Source organism: Babylonia areolata, chromosome 26 (assembly GCF_041734735.1).
Source record: "Babylonia areolata isolate BAREFJ2019XMU chromosome 26, ASM4173473v1, whole genome shotgun sequence".
NCBI classification, from domain to species: Eukaryota; Metazoa; Mollusca; class Gastropoda; order Neogastropoda; family Buccinidae; genus Babylonia; species Babylonia areolata.
In genome coordinates, this window is record NC_134901.1 from 26,850,676 (window position 1) to 26,868,030 (window position 17,355).

The 17,355-nt window shown below is 49.3% G+C and overlaps 1 protein-coding gene across 3 annotated transcripts in view; it reads right to left on the reverse strand.

The window, feature by feature from the left end:
* Window positions 1–4,375: 4,375 nt before the first annotated feature.
* LOC143300451 (uncharacterized) overlaps window positions 4,376–17,355 on the reverse strand; it is a 132,697-nt gene continuing 119,717 nt past the window's right edge. For 2 of the 3 annotated variants that reach the window (XM_076614135.1, XM_076614136.1), the window contains exons 4-6: window positions 12,046–13,367; window positions 8,807–10,585; window positions 4,376–8,357 (exon numbers count right to left, since the gene is read on the reverse strand). In XM_076614135.1, the coding sequence (XP_076470250.1) occupies window positions 7,425–8,357; window positions 8,807–10,585; window positions 12,046–13,367 (4,034 nt within the window). In that variant the 3' untranslated portion in view covers window positions 4,376–7,424. The remainder of the gene's footprint in view (window positions 8,358–8,806; window positions 10,586–12,045; window positions 13,368–17,355) is intronic. The other variant, XM_076614137.1, reaches the window with a different exon arrangement.

The window sequence follows — 17,355 nt, forward strand, 5'->3', positions numbered from 1 at the left end:
TTTAGGAGCAGATGGAACATAAAATCATCTTTGTAAAATAAACCGTATGGTCAACGTTGGCACTGAAAAGCAAAACGATGTTTTTAAACTGTGTCCAGTTGCAAAATCTTTGTAAATAATATAATTATGGAAAAAAAAAAGCCAAGCATCATTGTGCAACAGGGATAATCTGTATACGGAACCTGCAGAACACTACATAGAGTTACTAAACACTGAACATTTTTTTTTTCCTCGAGAGAAAGAAAGATTGGTTTATTTCCGTTCACATCACCGCTGTCGTCATAATCATTTTCATCAGTTTACCTGGACTGGAAGGGGGAGGGAGTGGTTATGGTTCATCACTGATGTACCCCCCCCCCCCCAACCCCCAACCCCCACGTACCCTTCCCACCCCTCACGGCCGAGTCACTTAATGAGGTGGGTGATGTGTGTTCGTCAACGAACATAAGGAGACTAGAGCGGTGGATTCTCTCAATCCAATATCGTGAGAAAAAAAAAAAGTCTGAAATGCGTCTGTACATGATTTATCATTATTATCATTATCACTATCATAATGAACACGATGATTATTTTGATCGCTAAGTGCTTCACAAATGACGGTGTGAAAGAAAAGTGTCAGCCCGGAGTGGTACGCAGTTCTCCAAAGTTCATGATTCCGTGTTAGTTTTGGTGTTGGTTTTTTTTTTTCTTCGTTTTTTTTTTTTTTTTTTTTTTGTCTTCCTTTATTTCACAACACATTTCTGGAAAAGAAAATCACAGACTTTTTAATCTAGTTCATAACAGCACCATCACACACACACACACACACACACACACACACACACACACACACACACGTGTACAGACAGACAGACACACACACACATACACGTATGTATTCAAAACTACGAATCACTGATGAGACAAATTACATCATGACAAAGTGTACAATCCATTTTCAAGAGCAAACATTCATTTATGTGCTCACGGTCATGTTTCAGGAGAGACTGTCAGCATTGAGGTGTTCATACTTAGCATTCGCAGACACCGTGAGAAGTGGCAGAGTTAGGAGGAACCAATCCAAACCTCAAAGGAGGAAACAAAACAAAGAAACAAACAAAGAAACAAACAAACAAACAAAAAACCCCACCAAACCAACAACAATAGCTTCGATATGTTGCCCGTATACCAGGGAAGAAAAAAAAAAAAAAAAAACACACAAAAAAAACGAGGAAAGCACTGGTGGAGAAGCATAAAGACACTAGTTCACAAGGAGGGGTGGGATTTTTAAAACACAATCTAAAAATATTGCTGTGATCTTGTTGTCTTTCTCTCTCTTCTCTCTCTCTCTCTCTCTCTGTCTGTCTTTCTCTCATCCATCAGATGAAATTCGTAGATAAAGAGAGGACAGAGGGAGTGAATGAGAGAGCGAGAGCGAGAGAGAGAGAGAGAGAGAGAGAGAGAGAGAGAGAGGGAGAGATGGAGAGAGGGCCTACTTAAGGAAAAAATCTCTTAAGAGAGACAAGGAAAGAATGGAAAGTCTTCAGAATGAAAAAAAGAAGAAAAAAAAAAGAAAATAAAGAAAGAAAGAAAGAAAAAGGTACACATCCTTGCCAAACACAGTCATAGTCCTCAGAATGCGAACTGCGAACTCACAGACGTTCAGTGCACGAGCACAAGAACCCACGCATTATGAAAATGTCACACACACACACACACACACACACACACTTCTCGAAAAGCTCAGATGATTTTGATGGATGGTAAGAGAGACACGCTTGATTCCGAAGTTCTCTGCACGACATGATGTTCTGGAACTGGTAAGGTTTATGGTCGTCACGTTTACTAGTAAAAATTGCGCGGAAGCGATTTCACAATTCAGAGAAATAACTACTCGCCCTGCGTTCCACCGTTGGGCGTTGGGCCTATATCGAAGCTGCAAAGTTTTCGAGAGACAGACATCTAGATAGAGAGACAGAGCTAGAGAGAGGCAGGCTGAAGAAAGACAAAGACACAGAGGGAGAAAGAGAAAGAGAGCGAGAGCAGGACAAACATAGAGTAAGAGAGACAGAAGGCAGACAGACAGACAGGCAGAGAGAGGAGAGAGGGAGGATGGGGGGGGGGGGGGGGCAGACAGACAGACAGGAAGAGAGAGGAGAGAGGGGGGATGGGGGGGGGGGGGGGCAGACAGACAGACAGGAAGAGAGAGGAGAGAGGGGGGATGGGGGGTGGGGGTGGCAGACAGAGAGACAGGCAGAGAGAGGAGAGAGGTGGGATGGGGGGATGGGGGCAGACACAGACAAAAAATAGATAGATAGAGAGAAACAGAGACAGAGAGAGAGAGAGAGAGAGAGAGAGAGAGAGAGAGAGAGAGAGAGAGAGAGAGAGAGAGAGAGAGAGAGAGAGAGAGAGAACAAAAACGTGAGGCTGAGGTTTGGTTTACAATCACTTTTCTTTTATTTAATATTTCAAGCTATTTTTGGGGAGGATGAAAACGAATCTCAGTCGATGTGTGGTTAAACTGAAAAAACAACATCTTCATAGTTTCATGTAAGTGTGATGTGCATGTATATGTGCGTGCGTCGGCGCGCGCGCGCGCGCACACACACACACACACACACGCGCGCGCACACACACAAGGACACGAGTGCGCAATCTGCTGTGAGAGTGAGAAAGGCCTTCAGTGATGTATAATGGGAGCACGCATAAAAGTATGTGTGATAAAAATTGATGCAGTTAACTGAAGGATAAGGGACATAAACACTAAAAAAGTAAATCTTTTCTTTAAAAAAAAAAAAAGAGTCAGCAGCGAGTTATAATCAGAACTTAATAAAAAATACTTTGGCGGAATATAAGAGCAGACCATAATGTAAGCATTATTAAGTCAGATTTTCCTTAAAATTTTTTTATTATTTTTTATTCATTTTATTGTTGATCATAGAACAACAGTAAAATAAATTATAAACGAATGTGTCATAGGACAGAAAGAGAGCGAAAGTGGGCAGCGCTGAACTGCTTTCCCCACCACTTTCAACTCGACTTTCCCTCTAAACAACAGTCACACATATACCGGAATGATCGGCATGATGATATATAAAAAGAAAACGTGCTGAGTATTTGCCTTTCTCATACGTCTGTCTAGAACGCACGTACCAAAAATCAAATATATCATGTGTTATTATTACTACTATTATTATAACAATTTTATGTCCAAGCTCATTACATTTTGGGTGCCAGCTTTAAAATGTGTCCTTGCTTCTTGCTGAAGGATAGCCACGAATGATAAATACCAGAGAATAAGTTTCCGTACTTAGGGCGCATTTGTCCATTGCTATCATTACAGATTATATACAGCTTCGCTATTCGCTTTTTTTTCCCCCCTCTCCATTTTATCTTTGTAGGATTTACTTATTCCTAGAATTGTAGATGAAATTAATCAACCTTGTACAAAAGAAAAGGTAATATTTAGTTCTTCGCCATTCAGATTTTTTCTCTCCATTTTACCTTTGTAGTATTAACTTATTCCCAGAATTGTAGATGAAATTAATCAAACTTAAACAAAGAAAATTACTATTTACATCTTCGCCATTCAGGTTTTTTCTCTCCATTTTATCTTTGTAGTATTAACTTATTCCTAGAATTGTAGATGAAATTAATCAAACTTAAACAAAGAAAATTACTATTTACATCTTCGCCATTCAGTTTTTTTTATATTTTTTTTACCTTAATCTTGTCTTTGCAGTATTTACTTATTCCCAGTGTTGTGGGTGAACTAAACAATACTTATAACAAAGAAAAACTTCCGTCAGTTCTTTCATCGAAGCATTCGTGAACATAAGTTGATATCTTACTTATATGTCATGTCTGTTATACGGAGCTGAGAGCAGCGTGGAAACTCGATTCCAGAAAATAATTAACATTCATGAAACACAATGCACCGCCAACTTAAACATCTAAGTACATCGTTGAAAAAGAAAAAAAGAAGAAAAAGAAAAAGAAAAAAGAACTGTGTGGTCAAGTCATTATGACATTAAAATAGTAAGTTAAAAAGTGAAACATTATGTGCTATAAGCTCGTTGTAGTCTTGGTCTTAGTGTGTACACCTAAAACAAAAATGTTCTTGATGCTTCCCTCAGACTTGAGGCTGCCGCATCCAGAATAACAGGCTAAGGAAAACGGCCAACACCATTCATGAGTCAGAAGACTCGTTTGCAGACAATAAAATCACCCCCCTATCCCCCCTTTTCCCTAATAAAAAACCATTCGTTTTTTTTTTTCAGGAAAAAAATGTATTCATGGTGTCCCTCTTTCCACACTCACACACTCACGCACACAGACACACACACACACACACACACACACACACACACACAGTGCGATAACGACACATGCTACGTAGATGCCGAAAAGTGTTGGTTTTATTTCCTCAGTGAACGAACAATGCAACACACACTAGTATAATAATCAATCGCTGCTTCGAAAAGAAAATTCAAACAAACAAACAAACAAACAAACCCAAAATCAACCAACCAAACAAAAAAACACACGAACATTTCCCACAGCCAGCGGCGTTGTCAGGCAGCAGAGCCACGTTGATGCAAAGAGCTGTATTGACTGTAGACTTGTTGAAACTTGACTCACGTTGGATTATGATTTCACGGACTATCCGAAGCAAGTAACGACAAACCAGACTCAACAAAAAACTGTACCGAACAACAGACAGTGCGACCGGCCTGACCTGAACATAATGACCACACTTTGTGTTTTCACGTCGTTAGCTGATATTGGCCCTGACACACAGAACGTCATCCGTTGTTTTATATGTACCTGTTCTGTCGCTCCTTTTTTTTTTATTTATAATTTTTTATAATCACCAATAATCAATTTAAAAGGAACTAAAATATATAAAAAAAAACTTCCAACCTGTTTCTCCGATACTAAACCCCAATAATCAGCTGTTCAATAAACAACAACACTAAGCATGTTCTTGTAGCAAAACAAGTGTCGTGTTACTTGTGGTACTGTTTATGCCACAGCGCTATCCCCAAAGATTTTATATATATATTAAAAAAAAAAAAAAAAAAAAGGTTTGCAGCAGCGTACAGTATATTAGAATGTCCTCCAAGTAAAACTATCCGATCGTTCGCACGATAAGCACTGACTGACGATGTTTACTGATGAGTTAAGTACAGACGGGCTGGTGAAGGGAAGGCAAAACGCATCCCACAGCAATAAGGTTTCTCCTCCTCTTCAGGGTGCATCAGAAAACAAACAACATTCTAAAAGTGGTCTGTAGCGTCTCCCATAAAAAAAAAAAACAGAAAAGAAAAAAAAAATTATAACCAGCAAGAATGAGACAAAGAACGTGGTACAGCGCGGGGGGGAGTTTAAGTCGCCAGATTGGATGTCTAACGTCCTGTCCTAGGATTTGCACACAAAGTTGCCGTCTGAAGAACTAGTGACCGACTAAACGTCTACTGATATTTACAAAACGGACACAAAAGATTCGAGACACCACAGATATTTTGCATCAGCATAAAATGTTATAAGGAACGATCATTGTGACAACGATAGATTTTAAAAGAAAACATGTAATGGGTTCATTGAAAAGAGAAAAGCCATAACGATTTCAAGATCCATGTCTGGTGTTCTCGGTCACTACCAATGGAGCGCGGAGGCTGCGAGGGTCTCGACAATAAAACTACTACATTGTAAACGTTTAGCAGGAACAGCTAACTATTATTGGCCACGACTATAACCATTTTTCACAAGGTCCTCAGCAAAGGTGTACAGTGGTACCACAATTAAAACACACACACACACACACACACATACACGCTCACACTTACACACACACACGCGCGCGCGCGCTCAATGGCGCACATTAAGAAGCACGCACGCTTTAAAATGGAGGCAGGAGAGTTAAGTACAATAAATCCCCCCAAATCATCAATAATATAGATAAAATCATTAACCAAGTATCCGGTATTGTTGACTGAATCACCCAAATCATCTTTTTTTTTTTCTCTCGTAAGTTACAGAATGACCCAATCATCATTCACAGTGAATTTCAATCACACAATCTTTTGTGCAAACACATAATTACCCAAGCATCCTTTTTACTGTAATGTTCAGTCACACGTCTTTTGTATCTGTTGTAAAGTTACATGAATATAAATATCATCAACAACATTGTGACACGCAGCATTGTGTTAAATGCACAGTGTACAGGAAACGGGGGTTCAAAAGGAAACGGAACAAGTGTCAGTCAATCCACGTGCCTCTCTGGGCGTGGCCGTGGCCAGCCATGCTGAGGGAGCAGCAGTGACGGGAACAGTTCAGGAAGAGGACCAACCGCTGCTGTTGGCGCCCAGTTCAGTTCATCAAGCAGTGTCCGACTAGAGGCTGCAGTTGTGATGGTCATGAGTAACAACTGTGGATTGCCCGATGCAAAGCCTGCTTCTGGAGGAACACAGGGAAGACGACAACACCACATAGAAACCCCCCCAAAAAAACAACAACAATTACTTAACAACAAAAGTACATTACATGCCACATGTGATGATTCGACGACCAGGAAAAACTCAGTTCGGGATTTCTGGTTGTGCTACAGCTCCCTGAGGTAGCGACTATGATCAAGGAAGGGCCGACATAGTTTATATCTTTCAATAGTTTTGTTGTTTTGTTTTGTTTTCTTTTGTTTGTGTGTCTTTCCAAGCAACGCATATTGCCAACCACAAGTACGTCGAACCGGTCGGCAAAATGAGTAAGACGCGCAGTACACGATTCGCGACTTGGATAATGTTTGTCATGTCTAAAGAAACGTCTGCCATGACTGAACACTTTGAACAACAAACCAAAAAGGAACTGGCAGTCCGGGCTGGCCATGTCTGCAGAACTTTCTGAATGAACTCTGTCCGTCAGAAGAGGAGACTGTCTCCGGTGGTGCTCAGTCTGTGTCGTCCTGACACCAGTGATGAGGCCCGGCGGCACCACCAGTCAATCTCGGAAGGGCGGATCCGGAAAGAGGTCTGCCGTTAACAGTTGTGATGGAATTCACCTCCACCAAAGCTTGACACTTCAAGTCCTGACACTTGTGTGCACACGCTGGGATTCCTTCCTTCTGGCACCAAGCGGCCAAGTCATAAGTGATTCATTCATTGGGTACGGACTTCCTAGCCGGATCTTACCCATGTGTAGAGAGGTAGCGACAACCAAGTTGAATCCTAGGACTGTCTCAACAACGTCACTCACGACCTTGAGCGCCGATTGGCTTCACTACCTCTCGTACTTACGTAAGCCTCTGCCATGACTTATCACTGTCTTCTCTCGTCGTCAGAACTTAACGTATTGTCTTCTGTCCACAACGGGACTTAACACATAGGCTTCACTACCGTCGTCTTTCGATTTCTCACAGTCACAACATCACTCCACCCGCACCCTGTTCAGGCAGTGATGGGCTGACCGCCAGAGTGCGAGTCACCGTTCATATGCTGACTCTGGATGTGCTGTTCAAGAGCCGGCGGGCTGGGGAAGTTCTGCCCACAGCGGTGACAGCTCAGAGTGTTCCACACCCACTTGGGGGAGGGCGAGCAGAGCACACTGTCCGGGGCGCTGTCCTTGGCGTGGGGCAGGGCAGGGGACAGCGGTCTGTCGCCCAACGCCTGCTGCGGCACGCCGGGGGACGATGAGGTCATGACGGCGGGGGAGGGGGGGTAGGACATCCTGGGAGGAGAAGGCGGAGGGGCGGGCCTGGAGGCGGGGGAGGAGGAGGCGGATTCCTGAGGACTGGAGCGAGGGGTGGCGCTCTTCATGCTCAAGTCCAGCTCCCCCGTGGAGGTGAGGGTGCCAGCGGGGTCCACCGCCCCGTTGGGCAGGGAAGAGGAGTGGGGCCGGAAGGGCGACGGGGACCGCTCGCGGAACCGTTTGGGGGACAGCGAGGGCTCCCGGTCCGCCTCCCGCCTCCGGTCCTCCCTGTCGCTGTCACCGCCGCCGCCACGGGGGCGGGACTGGCTCAGGTCGGCAGCGGCGTGTTTGCTCATCTCCTCGGCGGCGGCCAGGCCGGAAAAGGGGTGCGGGGGGAAGCCTGGGTACAGCGGCAGGTGATGGCCGATGCCTCCGTTGACGTTCTGGATGACGGAGATCTCGTTGGGCCGGGCGGGCGACATGCCGTTCATGAGGCTGGGGAAGGTGAAGTAGTTGTCTGGGTGGGGAGGGTGGGGGCGGGGGTGCACGGGGGGGAAACCGGCCGGTAGGTAGGGGTGGCCGGGGAAGAACAGCGGGTTTTCGATGGACATCCGGCGGCCGCGCCGCGAGGGGGCGTTGTTGTACATGTGGGTGCCCATGTGCACCTTCAGGTTGCCTCGGGTGGTGAAAGCCTGCACACACGTGCAACATGCAGCGTCTTTAAGACATTTGACAATACTCATGTGAACGTAACCCCCCCCGGTTTTTTTTTATAATAAATTTTGATACATATATATATATATAAATTTTTTTTTTACAATAAGAACAGTTCAGACTTGTAGTTATGGTACTTAAGAATCATGTTACATAACTTACGACTTACTTTTTATTCGCCTAGAGCTAAACTTTAAAAAAAAAATCATTTGTACAGATGTGACATCTCCAATGTAAAATTTATCGCTAATTCTGTTTCTGTCTATGCCTTGTTTCCATTCTTCCAAAAATTGTTTTTCCTGTCTGTTCTAAACTGAAACGCATTCGTCACACACACACACACACACACACACACACACACACACACACACACACACACACACAATCACGAGCTCCTTCCCCAAACACCCGGTCCTCACTCTCTCACCTTCTGGCAGACGGTGCACTTGAAGGGCTTGTCGCCCGTGTGAGTCCGCGTGTGGATCTGCAAGGCGCTGGCGCTGGAGAAGGGCTTGTTGCACACGTCGCACGTGTGCTTCAGCTTGCGGGGCGTCGCGCCGCCATCCCGGGGCGAAGAGGGAGCGCCGGCCGAAGACGACGACAACGAAGAAGAAGGCTCCTTCTTCGGGGTGCTGTTGCCGTCAGGGAATGACTTGCTGTTGTTGTTGTTGTTGTTGTGGCCGCTGGCTGAAGCCGGGATCTTCTCCTCAGAGCCCGGGTAGCTGCCGGGAGCGGAAGGGGAGGTTCGAGACGCAGGCGGTGGTCCGGCATCCTGGGACAGCGCCGAGGAGGAGGAGGAGGAGGAAGGGGCCAGCCTGGCTTCGGAGGAGTTGGACCCCGAGTCTGGCGGAGACCTGTCCGCCTGGTGGGACGACTCCTGCGGACGCTTGCTGTCCCCGCGGTCGGCCGGTCCCGAGTTGCCCTCGCTGGAGTCCGGGCCGTTCTCCGGGGCCGGGGCGCTCGAGTCGTGGGAGTAGTCTCCCTTGTGGTCGGGCCTGTGGGTCAGCTGGTGCTGCTTCAGGTTGCCCCGCGTGGAGAAGGCCCGCTGGCACTCGTCGCACTGGAAGGGGCGCTCCTTGGTGTGGCTGCGCATGTGGGTGTCCAGGGCGCTCTTGCAGGGGAAGGTCTTGAAGCAGATGTGGCACGTGGTGTTGCTCTTCAGGCCGCGGCTCAGGTCCATGTTAATCATGGGGAAGGCGTGCTGACTCAGGGCGAAGTCCGGCAGGGGGAACTTGGAGTCCTCGCGGCTCCCGTCAGACCCTGCCTCGGAGGCCCCCTGACTTCTGGGCGATACCGGGGACTTGTCCCTGTTCCCGTTGTGGAGGGGCATCATCAGTCCCGGGGACAGCGCTTTGTCCAGCAGGAAGGAGCCAGACCCGAACCCCAGGCTGTTCCGGAACCGCTCGAAACCGCTCTGGTTCTCACTGGCCGACAGGTTCTTGACCGAGTCCTCCAGAGCTGCCAGAGAGGGGTTGATGACGCCGCGAGGGGGAGGCTGGGAGGGGTTCAGGAACATGTCCATGGCGTCCCCGTTGGGAGGTAGGGGCTGGTTGAGGTCGTAGCCGCTGTAGGCGGCGGAGGCAGAGGCGGCAGAGTCGGGTCTGTCCGAGTCTCCGGGGTCGCTGAAGGCGGGCTGAGGTCCGTGAGAGGCGGGTCCGTTGCTGCCCCCGTCCCGCGACAGGTTGAAGGCCTCCTCCTCCCGCTCCTCCTCCATCATCTCCTCCATGTCCTCCTCCCCAACAGTCTCCTCCTCTTTCCGACCATCCTCGTCCATCCTCTCCTCCTCCTCGTCAGCCGACCCCCGGCCCTCCAGGCCGTCCAGGTAGGAGGAGCCCATGTCCTTGCGGTCCGCGTCTCCCCGGAACAGGAAGGGGTCGCGCTTGTTGCTCAGGTCCAGCTCCTTGGGCTCCTGGGGGCGGGACAGGTCGAAAGGCTCGTAGGGCTTGGGAGGGGGCGGAGGGGGCGGCAGGGCCATCATGGGGTGGCCGGGGGGCAGGTGGGCCTTGCCGGGCCAGTGGGGCAGGTGGGGGAAGACGGGGGGCATCTGGGGGTGCAGGGGCCCGCTGGGCAGACCCCCGTGATGCTGACGGAGGTGGGTCTGCAGCACCAGCACGTTGGTGAAGTGCTTGTGGCAAACGGGGCACGGGTGCACCACGCGCATCGAGGTCTTGCTCCGGTGCACGCCCATATGGGTCTTCAGGTTCCCCTGGGGAAAGGATGGCAAGGCTCATGGTTAGTTGGATGAACGGGAAGAGATTTATTATTCTGATAAAAGCGTGAGGAAAACACGCGCCAAAAGGGTAACTTACAGCGACAAGAAAAGTGGAGATGGGGGAAAGAGGGTGGAAGGAGAGGGGAGGGGAGGGGAGGGGGGGGGAAAGGGTGGTGGGGATTAAGGGGGAAGAGTGGTGGAGAGAGGGAGGGGGAGTGAGAAGGGGAAGAGTATTCCTGCGTACACACACACACACACACACACACACACACACACACACTCACTCAATCTCACACTCACACACTCACTCACTCACACGCACACACAAACACACACGCACACATACACAAACACACACACACACACACACACACAGAGTGAGACAGAGAGAGCAGCACAAACAAAGGCAAAACTGAAAGACAAAGAGAAACAAGGATATACATAGATGTATAAAGACCAGTTGTCAGAACGAGAGAACTGCAAACAAACAAATACATGCATCCAGGTACAGAGACATGAAACGATAACTGGATAGCAAAACAAAGACACATAATTCGCTCTCAAGACACTTGACACACAAACAGAAAAAGCAGAAAAAGAGACAAGTTTCCATGGACAATACAACAACATCAGAATTCTTCCTGAATTTAAGTACAGAAGCCAGAAACACCACAAGGGGAAAATATTCATTTCAACCAATCCACCAATCTTAAAAGGTGCATTTTCAAAATACCTACAAAGAAGAACCTATTTTGGACAATTAATGTGCTTGGATGTAATTCCCCTTCCCCTTCCTGAAATCTTCGCTGCTGTATGATATTTCATTAATTTCAAATGCAATTGAGACAATAACCCACTCAGTGACAAAAAAAAAAAAAAAAAAAAAAGATTAACCATTTGGTTTTATGGAATAATGAAACAAAAATGCTAAAAAATATGATTCCTGTTTCTAAAAAAATTAATTTGGAAATGACACCCAAATTACAGAGCATGAAAGGAATGTTTTTAACTTCTAGTTCTGTTATTATTAACAATTATAATCCCACTGAGAAGGAAGAGAATACGCAAAATAAAATTTTTTAAAAAAAAAAGAAGAAGAAGAAGAAAGTAAAGACAGGAAAGAAAAGAGGAAGACAGAGAAGATGATGGAAAGTGACGACAGTTAATGACGATGACGACAATGGATATGATCTAACAAAAATTCATGGCCATGCGCAAAAGACAGAGAGAAAGAGAAGAGAAAAAAAAAAGAAGAAGAAGAAGAAAAAAAAGGAAAAAAAAAAAGAAAGCAAGCCAAAACGTCTACTTTCTACTGAGAAAAGAAAGAAAGAAAGAAAGAAAGAGAGAGAGAGGGGGTGGAAAAGAACGAAAGAAGAGAGAGAGAGAAAAAAAAAAGAAAGAAAGAAAAAGATACAAGAAAGGAACGGAAGTAGTAATGGGTAACCAGCCCTCACCTTAGTGGTAAATTTACGGTTACAGATTTTACACTTGAACGGTCTCTCCCCTGTATGAATCCTATAGTGCATCTGCAGGGCACTCTTGCAGCTCAACACTCGCTGGCAAATCACGCACTGGTTGGCCTCCCCGGTCCCGCTCACCTTGTCCTTGGGGCCGTACTTCTCCACCATCTCCTGCAGCTTGTCAGTGCCTGACTTCTGGATCTCCATGTACTGCTCCAGGTTCTCCGAGGGGTCGATCGTCTTGGTGGGCAGGATGCTGTTGCGGAACATCCCTTCGCCGGAGGAGGCAGCCGCCGCCGCCGCCGCAGCCGCAGCCGCCGCCGCCGCCGCCATGCCCATGGGCGCCGGGGGCATGAAGGGGTTCCCGTGGCCGCGCATCATGGCCGGGAAGGAGGCGGTGATTGGGGAGGGCAGCGGGAAGGAAGCGGGGGTGGAGGCCAGGCTGTGGCTGGGGAAGCTGGGCAACGGCGTGCTGTGGCCCCCCAGGGGGTGGGACGAGGAGGGGGGCAGGGTGTGGGGAGGAGGCTGCGGGGTCATCGGGGGGTGGGAGGGGATGAGGGGAGGGGGCAGGGGCGGGCTGCTCATCGTCGATAGGGTGGACAGCGGCGTGCCCGGCTCGGAGGAGCGACCCGCGCAGGAAGAGGACGGGGGCAGGGAGAGGGAGGTGGAGGAGGAGGAGGGGGTGTGTGGGGGATGAGGATGAGGCGGAGGGAGAGGAGGAGGAGGGGAGGACGCCCGGCTTCCGGGCCTGTTGTCCGAGGGGCCGTGAGAGCCCGGGGCTCCGTAGTCCGCCTCGCTCCGCGTCGGGGACCGGGCAACCTCGCCGCCGCTCTTGGGGGTGTCCCGGGGGCTGGGCCTCTCGCGGGGGCTGGCCGGGGGCAGGGGCTCCGCCTTGGGGTGTACTGAGGACAGCAGAGGCCGGGGACCGGAGCTGGGCATCATCGGGTGGTGAGGGGGCGGAGGCGGAGGAGGAGGGCCTGGAAGACGCGCGAAGGGGTGAGGGAGGAAGCCGCCCATGGGTCCCGGGGAGAAGAACCCCCCAGGGCCACCTCCTCCAGGAGGGAACATCACCCGTGGGGAGGGCGGCTCGCCCGGCATCATGCCTGAGGGAAGGGGCAGAGAGGAGGGTATGTGCGTGGCGGAGCTCATGGGGGAGCCCACCATGTTGGGCATGGGCCTGTCGAACGACTCGGGCACGGGGTTGGGGTTCATCTTGATGTGGGGGTACTTGGCCTTGTGCCGCTCGAAGTGCACCTTGAGGTTGCCCTTGGTGGAGAAGCGGTTCCCGCATATGTTGCATTTGAAGGGACGCTCGCCTGCAACACATAGAGAAAGAGGTCGTCCTCTGCAACGCGGTGTCTTGCTTGTTTATAGGCAGTTTACACACTCTCTCTCTCTCCCACCTCTCCCTCTCTCCCTCTATCTCCACCTGTTTCTTTCTCATCACCATTCCTGTTTATTACCTTCTCACTCTAGTCAAAATATATATGACAGAAAAAAAAAAATGTTAAGCTGAACATTAATCATCAATATTATTTGATAATAGTACCTGCTTGTGTAAACTTGTGACGATTAAATATGCACATTACACAAATACAGGAAGGTAGAGTCTCTGACAACCAACAGACGAAACAAAATAAACAGACAAAACAGACCGACAGGACATGATACACATTAGTTTTTATTCAGGAGATACAAAACTAATCAGTGTGCAAAAAAAACATGTCTAACAACCATCAAACAAATCAAAATAAATGAGCAGACAGATTATTCAGTGACCGAATAATCAACATTTGATTGCGATCGCTCTATGGAAGGGAGGAAGGAAGGAAGGAAGGAAGGAAGAAACCACATTGACATGGGGAAAAAAAACCCATTCAACACACACGTCCAGTGTTACTGAGGGGGATACATAAATAATCTTGTCAACCATCGCCTTTAGCCAGCAATCTGAACACCCAACGTGTCTCTCCCATCACCCTCTACATCACACCAACAGCAGTTAATTCAACCTCCGACCCCAGGACTCTGCAATAACTCCCCCGCTTTAAAACCGGTACTAAAAACGCTGGCAGGCAGTCTAAAAAGGGGGAGGGGCGAAGGGGGGGGGGAGTAGAGGTAGCAGGTCAATGCTGACCTATCAGCCCCCCGCCCCCCCCCCCCCTCCACCCCCCACAACATACAAAAGGAATCGCCGGTCTTGCAACCCAACCCGACCCGCCATCAAAGTGCCAGCCTGGCGTGGCGATGGAATTCCAACAGCTGATATGCTTCTTAACCAGGAATGCCGCAGTTTTTGCCTATCTGAGGCTAAAAGGTTAAACTGGTATTACCCCGGGGTCCGTTTGGTGAATCCGTGTCTTCATCCAAGGCATGACCCTCACCCCACCCCACCCACCCTATCCATCCACTGCCTTCAAGGGAGTGAGAGAGAGAGAGAGAGAGAGAGAGAGAGAGAGAGAGTGTGTGTGTGTGTGTGTGTGTGTGTGTGGTGGGGAGGTGGGGGATGGGGAGAGTGAGGAGCTTAGAGTGAAAGAAAGTGAAATACGAAATCCTTTTCGTGATCAGGCACAGAGGGAAAAGGGGTTTAAGGGGGGTGGAGGTAGGGTTACGTGTAGTTGTACTTCCGGAACAGACGGAGGATGGAAGAAGAGCAAAAGACCAGCATGAAACCGTACTCTGGCAGCACTCCGCAGAGAACTGGTCAGCTAGTGTTTCAGAATCCACTCCACTAGGAACTGGTCAACTAGTGTTTCAGAATCCACTCCACTAGGAACTGGTCAGCTAGTGTTTCACGATCGTCTTCGCGTAGAGGGTGGTCAGCTCTGCCGGCGGTGTGTGGCGTGCTGATTGGGGCTGGCGTCCGGTTACCTCCAGTAAGGACCGGACAAGACGGAAAGGGAGGGGGTTGGGGAGAATGGGGGGGGTTGGGGGGGGGGGGGGGGGGGGGGGGGGGGGGGGGAAGAGGAAGGGGCAGCAATCAGCCTGCCATCATTAGCACCCTAATCTGACCGGCCCCAGCCTCCGCCAGGTATTCCTCATCACACGCTCCCCTCAGACAGCGTCAGACAGCATCAGACAGCGTCAACAGTGGACGACAGCCGTCCATAGAACTTCGCGCCTGACCACGACTGTCCGGCCAAGCTTTCTGATCCGCCGTCAGAGTGGTTTTTTTTTTTTTTTCTTTTCTGACGCTACGTCTGGCCCGGCGTCTCTTTCTTGATTATGATCTGAGCTCAGGGGGATTGGATGGACAATTCCCAGAGCTGGCTGGAACCTCCGATGTTCTTATGTAACCCCTGACAAAATAATGAACCCGATTTACTCTTAAATGGCTGTCTTCTGCGAGTCTTGTCACTCAGAAGTGTCATACTGCTTGTTCCTTGAACAGATGACGCTATGAGAAACAAAGATAGATTTCAATCCTGGTGCCGGATGGCACAAAAAGAGGTATCTGTTACAGTGGGCTTTCGCTTCTGAACGTCAAATAGAATTTATCACGCGGGGAGGGGGGGGTGAGGGGGGGGGGGGAGAAGGAAGAGAGCAGAACAACTGACCAGCTGCCTTCGAATAACATTGTTTTTTTTTCAGCGGGGAGGGACAGTGCACAAAACAAACAGAATCATGACGGGCAGAAACCTTAACTTGACCAAAAGAAAAAACAAAAAAGACCTATACACCGTTCCCAGTTCACGTATAGGCCGTTTAGATTTCACCAACCTTCCTTTTTTTTTTTTGGGGGGGGGGGGGGGGGGTAAAGTTTTTTTTCTTTCTTTTTCTTTCATTTTGTTTCTGTTTTTGTGTCAACGCAGTGAGCAAGACAGAAGGTCCAGGGCAAGGAGTGTCGGGCTAGGGACGGCGGGCAGTGTGTACATCAAGGCGTTACTAACCCGTGTGTGTGTGACAAGCAGCAGAGGGCCGAGCACCCAGTGGCCTCCCCTGTGTGTATGTGCAGAGGGATCAAGCCGGGTAGGGGGCGGCACCCTGTGAAGACTACCCGGAACTATTCCGCTGTCCTCAGGCGACATCCCTCCCCACCCCACCCCCCCCCCCCACCTCCAACCTCCACCCGCCGTACGTGCCCCTAGCGGTTTGCTCGGCGTCACAGCAGCCCAGCCTCCTCCTCCCATTCCTCCCCTTCCCCCTACTTCCCTCCCCCTCCCCCTCCCGCACCCGCCAAGGCCGCCCTACCTTTTCACTTTCTCCTCCTGTTTGCACATAGTGTAGGCGCATGCATGAAGGCATACCTGCCCGCGCACGCGTACGGACACATAATATGCACGAGGTAAGAGCTCAGCACAGCAAAGAGAGAGAGAGAGAGAGAGAGAGAGAGAGAGAGAGAGAGAGAGACAGACAGACAGACAGACATGGAGAATGGCGCGGAGATCCCACCACCCACCTCACCACCCTCACCCTCTGCACGTGACATTTCGTCCCAGGAAGCGTTCAGGGGAGTGGAGGGGGGGGGGGTGATCGTCGTTTCTTCACCACCACCACCACCTCCCCAAATACAACCCCCCACCCCGTCCCAACCCCCTCCTCCACAACACACACACACACACACACACACATACACACACTCACCACCAGCATCTCTCTCATTTCTCTTCCATCCCTTACCTCCACCCGCCAATAAAGAAAAAAAAAAAAAGAAAGAAAGAAGTAATCAAGTAAGCGTACTTTCTGATTCCATCCCTTTGTTCCTCCAGTCCACAGCAACTGTCAACTGTGAAGTGAGAGTAGAAGAAGAAGAAGAAGAAGAAGAAAAAGAAGAAAGGATTGACGGCCGACAAATCAAGGAAGGAAGAGGGCAATACCAATTGCTGGGAACTCGCAACTCCGGACAGGCGAAGCAGGTAAGACAGGGGGGGCGGGGGGGGGGGGGGATCAAGCGGGTCAAGTAGATACAGAACGGGGCTGAGAGATATGAGAGAGAGAGAGAGAGAGAGAGAGAGAGAGAGAGCAATCAAACTGGAGGGCAGTGAAAGGTAAGATTGGAAAGGAAAGCAGAAGGTACTTATATACCAGCACCGGCGGGCTGACAGACTTTTATCTGACCGGCCTTCCGCGGCTGATAGCGACCATCCTACTTGTAAGCAAGGGGAGAGAGTGGAGGGGGGAAGAAGGAAGGGTGTGTGTGTGTGTGTGTGTGAGGAGGGGGTGCGTGGGGAGAAGGTAAACTGTCCTACACACACACAAGCACACACACACACAGCTACTCACTGAAACTCATGGATATCCCTACACACACACACACACACACACACACAGAGCCACTCACTCATGTGTTTCAGTGAGTGGCTG